The 13,373-nt window shown below is 37.3% G+C and overlaps 1 protein-coding gene across 1 annotated transcript in view; it reads right to left on the reverse strand.

The window, feature by feature from the left end:
- Positions 1 to 13,373, reverse strand: part of CPNE4 (copine 4) — a 178,802-nt gene that overhangs the window by 98,105 nt on the left and 67,324 nt on the right. The window contains exons 2-3 of the mRNA XM_082754794.1: positions 11,248 to 11,427; positions 785 to 856 (exon numbers count right to left, since the gene is read on the reverse strand). Of these exons, the coding sequence (XP_082610920.1) occupies positions 785 to 856; positions 11,248 to 11,427 (252 nt within the window). The remainder of the gene's footprint in view (positions 1 to 784; positions 857 to 11,247; positions 11,428 to 13,373) is intronic.

Below are 13,373 nucleotides of genomic sequence, written 5' to 3' on the forward strand. Positions count from 1 at the left end.
TAAATAATCAAGCCAAAAGAAATCTATCTGGTTAATTGTACATCAAGGAAGAAAATCCTTCTCAATCCCCTTCTCAACTGAGCAGAGAGTCCCAAAGCAGAATATTTTATTATAGTCTCTAACTTAATGCAGAGCTGCAAGTGTCACAAGCATGTTAGGGTTAGTGCAGGCAAGCTTGATCTTGCAAACAAGCCAGCAAAGAGAAAGATGAAAAACAGGTAATACATTGATTTTCAGATTTCAAGATACACATGGGGCTGAAGTAACTATCCAGTCTGTAATTGCATTACAACACAGCTAAAATACCTAATATGATAAAGCTTCTGCATTTGGTGTTGGTGTTGGTTGTTGTTTTTTTTTTTTTCCTCACCTTTCAAATACTACCCATGAAAGACTTTTATATTTAATTACTATTTGTATGCAATATTTTAAGTGCAGCTAGAAGTGGGTCAAAATGAATTTCTGAAGCTCTGGAGCTTTGGATAAAAATAATCAAGCAGTACAACTTCTGTGCTGTCACCAAAGTACCTTAAAAGTAGTAGCAGTAGTAGTAAATGTTATGACTTTTTTTTTTTTTCTTTCAAATCATACATTATTTGTTGCAATTTCCTTACACGAAACATTTGTCAGAAACAGTAAAATGAATCTGTTAAATTAACAATTTAAATGCATTTCTCAATCAAGAGTTTCTCTGGTGACTTAGCATGGTGCTTTTAGGGAGATTTAGTCACATTAGATGTCTTTAAATAACAGGAAAATAGAAGTGCATTTAAGAGTGGCTTACTGTTATAGATGACTTCCCTGCTGTATTACCATGTTTGAGAAGGGACTTGGAGAGTTTCCTCTGAGAAACAATCTGAAAAAAAAAATGAAAGGGAAAAAATTAGAATCTGTAGTAAACACATGGCTAATTATGATTTTAATTTTAAGTTGTTTTTCTGTTTGTTTCTATATCAAGGTAGTGCCTTAATCCACAGTCAGAGTCCTAGCACAGTAAGACTACTGCTGAGAAGAAAGTTTCTCCAGGAGTTTTGCAGACAGGATGCAATGGAAGGACAAAGCACCCCGACAGGATCAAGCAGAATGGGAAGAACACAGTTAACCGAGTAATTGTGGAAAACTCAATGTCAGATTTTCCTCAACTACTTTCAGGATGGAGGTAACAGGACGTTAGCAAGTTTTAAATGAACTTAGGTGCCAACAAGGGGGCAGATATATACAATAAATATATCACACTTGCAAAAAAAAAACAAAAAAAACAAACAAACAAACAAAAAAAAAAACAACAAAAAAAAAACACCCTACATTTATTTTTTGCAGGAAATTGACAACCATTTCTAAGAGGACACTATTTTATTTCAAGACATCAAGCACTCCAAACTCAGGACAGCAGCAAGCACCCTGCCCCACAGTTTTTATTTCCAAAGTTGTCTCTTTTGCTGCCCAGGTACCAGACCTCCCTTGGAACTCAGCACTGTAAATGAACTTGTCCATTCACCGATTTACAAATATACTTCAAATAAATATTACTAAAGTGACACTGACAAAACATATTGTTTCCTATCCCAATAACCATTACATTTTCATAACAATCTTGTAACATTTTAAAGTAGACCAGTAAAAATAATAGGAAAGGAAAAAAACTTAGAGCAATGCATAATTGGTAAGCTACAGTTGATCATCCAGTAATGTTAGGTTTCTCCTTTCTCCCTCTCTATAAAGTTAATGCTGTCTTAAAATGTTTCCTTTTTTTTTTTTTTTTTTTTTTTTTGTCCTCTCTTTCTCTCTCTCTCTTTCTTCCACTGGAAAACTTCAAAATGCAGCCAGAGATAGAGGTAATTCTATACATACCTTAGGAGTCACAATTAATATTATTTTTAATGTAACAAAATTGGGACAGGATGGCCCTATGCCTGCCATGTGCTGTGCAGACACTGAGCAAAAGGTTGTTTCTGCCCTAGGAAGTTCTTTCAACCAGCCCTAGGAAGGTTGTTTCTTCACCTGGATGGCTAATCCATAATACTTCAAATAAAAGGAACCACAAATAGAGATCTTTGGGAAAATACACAGAAATACTCATTGTAAGAAAGAGGCAGACATCAAGGGAAAAAGAACAGCTCCAGGCACTTTGAGAGAGTCCTGGGCATTACACACATTTCAGCAATAAGCCAAATCAGTAAGAAGCAGACAGAATCAAAACAGGGTGAGTAATGCGAAATCACAGCCAACCAAAAAAGGTGCTGTGAGATAGAACCAAATAGGACGTAAATTTTGGTCTAACATCACCACGGGGATTCATCAATTTTCTGAATTGAACATGGAAATAACACCTCTGATTCTACTCAGCTACTGTCATGATGGAGGCAGCCGGGCAGAAGCAAGCCTTAGAAGAGTTTTAAATGTGAGACATGGGTGTTACCACAGGGCTGGACAGGACCTTCAGATTCCCTTCACCCAGCTCCCCAGTCCTAATGCAGGACCAGCTACCACTGGCTCATCTACACCTGACAGATGTGTCTCAGATACCCAGATGCAGAGAAATGGTCTCCTCCAGCAATTTATTACACTACTTGTTATCCTCATCATAAATATATTTGCCTAAGAACTATCCTGATTCTTAGCCCATTATTTCTGTCTAATGGGCCATGAATAACTAAGAATTGTTTTCCCTTTCTCTTTCAGGCAATCTTTATATCTGAAGGCTAATATATTTCTCCAGTCTTTCCAAGAAATGAAGTATGTCCTATTTTTCCTTTTTGACTAGATTTTGGACAACATCAAACCATTATCAACACTCTCTGCTGAGCCCTCACCAACTCGTCCATATCCTCCTCTTAGAACAATGCTCAAAATTGGACATAATACTTCAGATCCTCCTTATGCAAGAGAAGCTTCTAATGTCTTGCAAGCAACAAGTCTTGTACTCATATGCTCTCGAATTACATTTGACTTTTTTCTGATCACCATGACACTGATGCTATTTATATTTATGATCATTTCAGATTTTTCTTTGCCAGCTGTTTCTAACCCTGCAATTTTGCATCTGGTGATTACTTAAATGGGTAATTTGCACTCCTTCTTTTTGGACTGCCTTCCGTAAGCCAACTGCTGCCATTACCTTATTCACATTTCCAAAATTAAGGATTTCACCAAAAATATTGGTCTGTGGCTGCAAGCAATGCAGCTCAGAGAGCGTGGAAGAAGACCAGGAATTTCAGAATTCAGATCTCCTTGTTTCCTAGGATCTTGTTCACTGCAACCCCTAAACTCACAGCTCTCTTTTCTTGCCAGCTCAACAGGTTCAAATAAAAATTGTTGCGTTCCTGTGAACCATGAGAAGCAAGTTACACAATCTTGTTTGAGATTCTTAGATGAAGGGTGATACATAATTATCATAGGTTATTCTTAATATATTATTAAATTGTGGGTTCTGTATCTGACACTGAATTATGGCATCTGGGGAGCAGGACAGATACATCTCTATGACTTCTCTGCTTTCCCCAAGGCATACATACAACACTGTAAAATACATTAAGCTCTTCCACTGAAAGCTGTGGGTGTTGTGTAGCAGAAACCTCTTCAGATATGTTAAATATATGTATCCCCAGTATGATGCAGAACTTGGAAGGGAAACTGTCCTTCAGCTAGCCTCCTTTAAAGACAGCAGGACTTTTCCTAATGAGTGACTCAGATCCCTACAGCTCCTTTTGCTGCTTTGGAAAATTTTGTAGCTTTCAAGTGGCATTGGGCAGACAAAAACCTAAAGCTTGGGAGCTCCCATGCAGGTGACAGCCAGCTCACAGCTCCAGAGAACTTAATTTATTCTGATGTTCCCATTACTGGATCACATTAATAAAACTAGATCTCTAAGCCATTAGCATTGTTATGACACAGTGAGGGCTCCACATATGTAAATATGTGCATTTGTGTGCAAACACTTACCAGTTGTTAATTATATGGCCAGCAAAATGAATCTTCCATCTGGCAATAATGTGCCAAGATCATTGCCTCAAACTGTCATTAGTGATTTAGGATCAGCAGACTATCATTGTGATAACTGATAAGAAATCAGTATTCTCTAGCAGGAAATTGCCCTTTTCATTCATGCAGCATACAAAAAGCATCTCACTGGTGAAAAGAGCCACTTCTCCAGATGCTGCCATCAATTATGTAACATATTTATTGTTTACGTATCGGTGTAAATCATCTCCTGAACATCATCATAACAAGTATCAGCTAATGTGATTGCCAGAAAATGAGTCCTAGAGAGCAATAACTCATGGGCCTAAAAAACATTTGCCTAAGTTTAGGGTTAAAGAGATGCCTGAACTTGCAAATTGGCTTATAATTAACCATCAGGAGTCTTGGTTTGACTTCTACTTAAAAATTACCAATTTTAAACTTCACTTTCAGAGAAAAGCTTGTGCAACTTGATGTGAAGAAGTGCAGGATGTAAATGCCCCTATTCTTTCAAAAATTCAGACATTAGAATCCACTTACGACCTAGTAGACCTCATTACGTTTCCAGAACATGCTTTTTTCATGAACATTTTATTAGAAGCATGACCTATCGGTGAACAAATGGATGTAGAAACCTCAGAGATTTAAGAGGTGAAGCGAAGAGAGAATTAAGAGGTGAAGTTAAGGTTATTTGTGGTGACAGCCATATATAAATTACTACACAGTCCTGGTCTAAGACAGCCACATGTCTAATAATATGTATCATACTTAATACATTTGCAAGAGGCAGGAATAGGAACAGAATGTAAAAGCAGCTGCTCTGTTTTATAGAGGGGGGCATGCACATGAAGTGATTCCTATTTCCCTCCTATGAACATCATCTCAACTAGATTTCTGGTCTGTGCTGCCAAGGGATATCAGCTCTGGGTAAGACGGAGGCAAGAAATTCCCCTGAAGATGCTATAAATTTGCCTTACTACATCCAAATGCAAATAGGCTAGCGACAGATCTTAAGAGATTGCTGTGATTAAAAATGCATTCCCATGTTGCTATTTGATCCTATCTCCAATTTAAAATATATAAAAGGTGCCTTGCTATTTTTATTTAAGAAATACAAACAGCTGCTACATTTTGGATAAAAGCACCAAGGCACTAACACCAGCTGTGTATAGCACATCTTATTCCCCAGCCACTTTTGAACCCACCAAATACTTTTTATGAATGGTGGCAAAGACACAGCAAATATACTACATTTTAACACGAAGGGAGACCAGACAGCAGGTAGGTGCCAGTGGCTTTAACTCTATTCTCATGAAAAAAAGGTTTTGGGAATGAGTTCACAGACAGCAAGAAAACCCTGCAAGAGAAGAAGTTCAGACGTGTGTCCATAATGAAGAAAATTTCATTCTCTATAACTGCTAACACTTTTTTTTCTTTTTTCCTGGTAGTGCCAATTTTATTGCTGTACATATACTTGCTGTACCATACTCATCTCTCTTCAAGATTTGCTTTGTTCCCTGTAGTACTGATCAGCTCACAGCTTTTTTACATTTGAATTACACCTCTCCCCGGTCCTGTTAAAGATCTGTGCCTGAAAATAGTCAATCAAAACATGCAGAAAAGAAAGATATCCATATCACAAGAGACAATAATGCTATCACAGGAAATAGCTTATCAATAGCACAAAACGTCTTCGAATTTAATTAGTATGTAGCGTATGCAACCCATTTATGATTAGTTATTATTATAACTCATAATAATAGCAAACTAAATTTTAAATTAGTTTTCTAAAGACTGCTACAGTAATTCATACAAAAATATAAAGTATGTAAAAACAAAGCAGTACAAACTGTACAAGTAATTCCATTAACTTTGACTGGCAAGATTAATGTAGAACTGAAAAATCCTACAGCTTCAGAGATCACACTGCAAAGGCAAACCCAAGAGTTTCCTGGGGATAACTAAGGTGTTTAAATGGTTAGGTAAAGTTAGGAAGTGTACTGCGTGAACAACTTCCTTGTGCTCTGAGTCAGCCCTGCTAGAAAATGACATTCATATCTAATAAAGTACATTATTCATCCCACTAATGAATTGAGCAACTTCATTTGGAGGAGATCAAAGGCCAAGTATTTAAGGGTATTTAGATACCTAAGGAGGCATACAGACATCTAATGAGATTTAGGAATTCAAATACCTTGAAATAACTGGTCGTATGTCTTTTGCACCACAGAAGCAGTAGAGCAATTATTAAACAAATATTGTCATACAGACAATTTCAATTTAATTAATTCAGGTGCAATCATGGCTCTCTTAGCTTTTCTCTAATTCAAGAGCAAAGGGATTTGCATTGGTTGAAACTGAAGTAGTAAACATTTTCAAGTGCATAATCTGTTAATGACATATAGTATTAAAACCACACAAGAAACAGCAATGATCATTACCAAAAAAGTTTTCAATACAATCTGTACAGATATGCATGTATGAAAAATATGAAATCTCTAAACTATACTTGAAAAGGTTTTGAGGGGCCAAGAAGTTCATCTGCTTTTTTCTGTACGGGTGCTACCAGTTGAACAACAGAGTTACGGATTGTAACAGTATTTTAACACCTATGTAAATTAAAAAAAAAATCAAACAAATCACGGAATCAGAGATGTGAAAATGGTAGAGGACAACTTTGACAAGTAATAAAAGAAAGCCACAAATGCTACTCCCATTACATACAGCTGGAATGGTTCACAGCATTTAGGAAATAACATCTTTACTGGTTCCTATAATTTAATGATGTTGCAGGCACAGCTGAGTAGGGATCAAGAATGTCTTGGCAATACAAGTGTGTTTTCTTCTTGTTGGAAGATGATTATTCATTGAACAATTTTTGTGAGTTCAAAAAGATCAGGCTGGGACTTCTGGGCAAGACTTCAGAGCAAAAAAGTGCTTCTAATCCACTGTCCTGGAACTTAATTCCTGTGTGATTAAGAACTGAACTTTGGCTACTAGAAAGTTTGAGCCCTTACTGTATTAACTTATGTAATTTTATTGCATTATGAAGTTTATGCAATACAAAACAGAATACTCCAATAAGAGAGCTCATAACACAAGAACATTAACACACAAACAGAAAAGGGTTTGGGGTTTTCCTATCACAATTGAATACCATGACAATTATGTTATCAATTCTTTGACATAATTTGTCCCTCTAGGATTTTTTTCATTGTTTTTCTGACAGGTAATAATAATAATAATAATCCATTTCCTGCCCCTTGAAACAAACACGGTTTTTCTGAGTGACGAAAAAGCAAAAATACAGAAATACAAAAGCTTCATTAAATGGGGATTCATTTGGAAGTGATTAGTTAGGGTGAGTGCCTAAACACCATTCCTAGGGATGTGGAAGGGGAAAGTGATAAAAAGGGCACAGAGAAGGGGAAGAATTTACTGTTACAGACAGTATCTGTAAAACCAGCAACAAGGATGAGGTGATTCATGGCACCTAAAGCACCTGTATGAAAACAAGAGGTAACCTCTATAAAGTGATGTCCCAAAATAGCTGTTAAAATATTACTGATCACGATTTCATTACTTATCACCAAGACACTGGTACCTGTACTTACCAGTGTCTATGCAAAGAACAGTAACTACTTTGAAGAGCTAGTCTTGAAGAGCCAGAAGACTAAGAAGTCAGATGCAGAACCTGATGGAGCATCCCAAGGCACTTAGGTTGCAGTGGTTGCAGAGTGCCAAGCTATTGCTCTATCCCAACACTCCTGCTCCAAGGGAAGAGAGCTGTCATGTGCAGCAAAACCCTTCCAGAATTTCACAGATATGCTTCAAATTCAGACCAATCTTTGTTGGGTTACAAGCACAACACCACAAAGTATCTTTGCTTAAGTACATGATTCTATATGCCATAGGACTGTACTGCTTCATTAACTGCTAAAAAGTGGTATTGATAGATACTAGATATTTTTATACAGTTACTTAGAAATGAACTGCAACATGAAAAATATTAACCATTTTTTTTAAAAAGCATAGTCTGCTGTTATGCATCTTAACCTACTATTTAGCCATTTCACTTTATTTAAGTAATAAATAATACAGCATGGAAAGCTTAATTGGTTAGAGTATAGTACTTCTTGTCGATGTAAAGTTCCTTAACAAACTCCATTTTATAAACTACTATAAAATCAGATCACATTTTAAGATGATGCTACTAACTGAGAAAAATTTGTTTGAACTTTCAAGTTTAGTACCTTCTCTAACATTTTAGGGCTTTCTTGAACTTATTAGCATACCAATTGGTAACTAACTTTTCCACAGAACGTATTTGCTAGCACTCTGCAGTTCAGCACATTACCAGGACACTCTGAAGATGCTGGTAAAACTGAATGTAAAAGGAGTGAAAGGAACAGATTTTTTGTACTTAAAACAAAACAATAACAGAAAAACAAAACAAAACAAACAAACAAAAAAAACATCATTAAACCTCCCCCCTAAATTTTCAAGAGAGAATCTGCTATTGGTTTTATATGAAAGGAGAACTCTTGAGCATCATGATGAAAAAACAAATCACTTTAAGGAAATGTATTTATTTAGTGCACTGAGTTTTTGTTATTTACACTCAGCAGGCATCTATCCATGACTAGTTGCTGTACTGTGTATAAATACTGCAGCATATGGAATGCCTGTTGACATATCTCTTCTTCACATCCAGGTATAACTGACTGAATGCCAGGATGCTGTTAACCACACTATTTACCAGCAGAGGCACAAAATTGGCTTGTCCCAGCAGGAACGGTAGAAAAAAATGTTGCTGAATATCCAGCAGGGTATCCATCAATGGTGTATGTTCAGGACCTAACAGGCTACAGCTTTTACTACTCTCTTGGGACACATATTCATTACAGCATTTGGGAGAGGACAATTAATAATAACACTTTCTGAAGGACTGAATTTCTCTGTCTTTCTCATCCAAGACCCCAAATTTCCAATTGACTTGTACTAATTAGGCTGCATGTAAGATGTACCCAGACTGGTATTCCTAAAGAACGACAAAGCCAAAGGCTGAACGATGTCAGCCTACTGCATAACCATTCTCTGGCCTTTCCCACTACATATTACTGTGATAATTTTCTTTAAGGTAGGAGCACTACATAATGTGGGCAAAAATGTAGGTTTACTATACATCTAAATGATGATCTACCAACAGGTCCAGGTAACTGTGAATCTCTTATAGATCAGCTATTACCTAGAACAGAGCAAAAGAAGTTGGCACATTCATGGGGAGCAGGCAGGGAATCAGTCCTTCAGACTATGCCTAAAATCTGCAGCCTGTCTGGATGTCACAGATAAGACCTATTTGCAATGGGAAAGTGATTTGACAGGCAGGAACACACAGGCACGCAAAATCACAAAATCACAGCATTTTATTCAGCCATTAAATTAATGTAGAGCAACAAATTCACGTCAAAATTAGCTCAGGAAAAGCCAAGTCTCTATTACCATCATAAAAAAATGCAGTAATTAAAACAAACAGCTAAATCTGAGTTTAAGCTCCATATATATAGCCTGTGCTGTAAGATTTTCAATTTGAACTCCTCATAATGGCTTTGCTTCGATGACAATCCCAGCACTAACAACTTGGGGTTTAAAATCAGTTTAGAAACTATATAAAGTTAAAACAAACAAACTAGAAAGTGGAATAATAAAAATAAATAAATAAATAAAACAGCAAAAAATCTAAGCATGGGATCAGAGCCCTCAAGGCTGTGTTACTATGAACAGATTTCACACTGTTATTATTTTTTCTTGGTTACCATTAAAATTACACTGCAACCAACCCAGCTGCGTGCTATTTATAGAGATCAAATCATTATAAAGACATGTTTATGCTACAGGCAGCAGCAACGACATTTTTTCCCCTCGTTTTCAAGTCAATTAGGAGAGAAAAACATTGTAATAACTTTCTCTTTCTCGTTCTCCTTGGCATTATAGGAACAGTTTATTTTCATTGATTAAGGCCACAAAATACCCACAAGTCTGTCAAAAAAGAACAGACTTTACTAACTACCAATACTTCCATGTTAAGCTTTCAAGTTAGTAAGTATAAATACATTTCTTATTAATTCTCTCACTGAATAGACTTCTCTTTCAGCTTGTTTGATCCAAATGGCTTTGACCATTCTTAAATAACAGCAATAAGAGAAACAAAAGGATTAATGTGCAGTGGGTGCTGAAGGAACAGCAGAAGGTGAGAAGTAAGAAACAAATCTTTGCAGCATCTTCCATTGCGAGTAACACTGTGTAGAAGTTTATGTAGAAACACTGCAAAAAATAATCTAAGCAAAAGCACTGCTTGATCTCACCACCCAATCTACACCAGACCACAGACTGGAAACCCGGCTTACACTCAGCTTAATGAAACTGAGACCACCTGCCTCAGCATTACTATTATGGACAGAATGGAGACCTGTGTTATAAGGCCCTACACAACAAAAAGCCTGCCAGGTAGAAATAAACTCTGTGATTCCTGGGATGCTGTAGCATGCTATCAGTCAGCAATATAAGAATTTGCTGCAGCCCTGGCTCCAACAACCTCTAGATACTGATCCTGTGGATCACCATCTATATCACCCTTAAATTTAGTCACCAAAAAAGTTAGGAATGAACCCTAAACGAGATGTCTAGACTCTCTTGGTAAGCAATGGAGAAAGACAGGTATCTCATGAAGGCAATTTATCCTAACCTATGATGGGTGCCTCAGGTGGAATGAATCAACCGCTGGAACTGTTTCTCTCCATTGAACTGAAGATGGAAATCAGAAGAGTAACTTAGTCTAGACATCTAACTTTAGGATGACTGAGAGTCAGGGAAATGAATCCAACTCTATCTCTCTATTTGCCACTTCACCAGGCACTACTCTATGTGAATAAAGTGTATTTGTAAACAAACCTTGGACTTGGAACTTGCTTTAAATCCCATGTAACACTGGGAACCACAAGTTGCTTCCCAAATCAGCCTATCTATTAGCACTGACATAATGAGCTTGTGCTTTTACTGTGCAAGGCCAATTGCTCGTGCTGTTTCCTACAGAACTGGCTGACTTGAAGCTCCACTACACAGCAGTAAATCAAACCAGCAGAAATTCTTAATTATCCTGTTCAAAGCACTGATTAAGAATTTTGTCATGAATGACAAATCTCACCCATCAGTCTTTTAACCAAATGATATACTTCATATACATTGAAAAGATTAGCGACAAGAGAAAAAAACAGCAGTGATACCTACTTGTCCAAGAGTGCACTCCATGCCACCAAGAAAATCTGCCTCCTTCAGCCCATTGTGATTGCTGCTAATGTCGTGGACTTCAAACCTCAACCGCTGCACCTCTTCAAAATAGAAGTCCACTGTGAACAGCTTGGAAAAGACGGGATTTATACAGGTTCGAATCACTTCTGTCCTGTCAACCTGCCAAATGGAAAAGAGGTCGTATGAGTGGCTTCTCGTTCTAGCAGTGATGGATTATAAAGAGTCCTTCAAACACAGTTTTGTTCAGTTATCAGGATTGACAGCTGTGACTGTGACCACAGGCACTACCATTTGTATGGGCACCCACAGCTGCCTTTTCCATGTAGGGCTGGCCGTGTGTACAAGGCAAGGCCAGCTTCCCTTGCCTCTCCCTTCTAGCACATCTTTGGAAGGGCTTGGTAGGAACACAGGGCACAGCGTACAGCCTCGTTAGCAGGGTGAACAATGACTGCCCCAGCTGGGTATATGAGATCAGACAGAAGGTAGAGCCAGTTGCTGAGCACAAGCAAAGGAACTGTCTTGTGCTGGCTCTGTAAATATTTATGTAAAACCATCTATAAAACAACTCAATTGTGATCAACAGAACCACACTAAGGATGAATTCAACCACTCAGGAAAAAAAAGAGAAAAATCTTATAAATGCTATAAGGATGCATGTAAGTTTGAACTAAATCCCTACAAGACTTGTTACCTCACCAAGTTGGTCTTATTTTCTTATTAGAACCATTTAAAAACAAACGAGAAGTCTGTGAGCAAAAAGTGATATGATAAAGTTATCATGCCTCAGCAAGTTATCCCCTTTCAGTTTAATCACAATAATTGATCCAAGACATGTTTTTAGCACAACTAAGACACCTAAAGCCAGCATACCTCACCTTGGCTTGGAGATGACTTGCCACATATAGTCTGCTAGTCTATCATTGGATGGCCAAATCTTCTCTACCTGGTTATAATTTAATCACTTTGGAGCATATATTCATATCTTTAGATGCCATTAATTTTACTTAACACAGGTAATAACAACCTTTAGCTTCTTCCCTAATGCTAAGCAATTTTTAACTCAGCATATATACATAAAGAGCCTCCCGGTCACAGCAATATTTCTGTGCTTAGATTTAGCAGAGAGATCATGGGAGACAATGAGAAATTTCCTCTCCCTCTAGGAAAAATATGGTCTGAGTTTCCCCTAAATTGTCATTGCAAACAACAGTGGCAGAGTGGTATGGGATAACTTGCTCTGTGATTATCTAGGGATAATAACTGTGAAATTAACTATAGAATAACTACAGAATTTACATCTCCAGCAGTACCAATCCATCACTACAGAAGAGCAGCAGAGTGATGCAGTTTTATCAAACTAAGTGAAAAAGCAAGCAAAACCCCAAGAAATTACTCATTTTGGACACCTTACATGACTAAGGAGTAGAGAACTGGATAGATAGCAAACAACTTTTCATAAAAATATATCAATTTTTCCACCTTGCCAAGTAGCATTACAAGAATCTGACTGATTATATGCTTCTTACTGCTACCTCCAAGCCTTACAACTGCTTAAGAAACACCAATGAATCTACATTTTTATTTCCTAAAAAAAAAGTGTTCACTGAGTGTTTTCCAGTTCTCTTAAAATGCAGTTCTTGGGTTTCCTATTTTTGAAGTAGGGCTTTGCTACTTTTCATTATGATGCATTACTGGTGACAGCGAAAGCAATGAAGCAATTTCCTTTTTCTCAGTCTCTTTGCTTTGGTACAAAACAAAAACAAAACCCTGATAATTCTGTAAGATTAAAAGAACTGATCCTAAAATGAAGGAGGACTTGGGCACATCAGTCACAAGACAGGAGGTGGTTCGTGTGCCATGGAACAGACAAATTAAATTGCTCAGAGGAAGAGTGATGAGATCCTTTGTCTGATTCCTGATCAGGAACATCTGTTGTGCAAAAAATGACAGCCACTTGCTTCACTTTCCAGAGTTTATAACACATTAGCCTTGCTAGTAGTTATCGGCAAGGACACAAAGAGTCAAGTAAATCAAAAGTGGGAAAAAAAAATCATCAGTTCCTGGTAGCAGAGATTTATTTTAGTGCTCATGAAAGGTGTCAGATT

The sequence above is a fragment of the Aythya marila genome, assembly GCF_965140915.1.
Source record: "Aythya marila genome assembly, chromosome: 2".
Lineage (NCBI taxonomy): Eukaryota > Metazoa > Chordata > Aves > Anseriformes > Anatidae > Aythya > Aythya marila.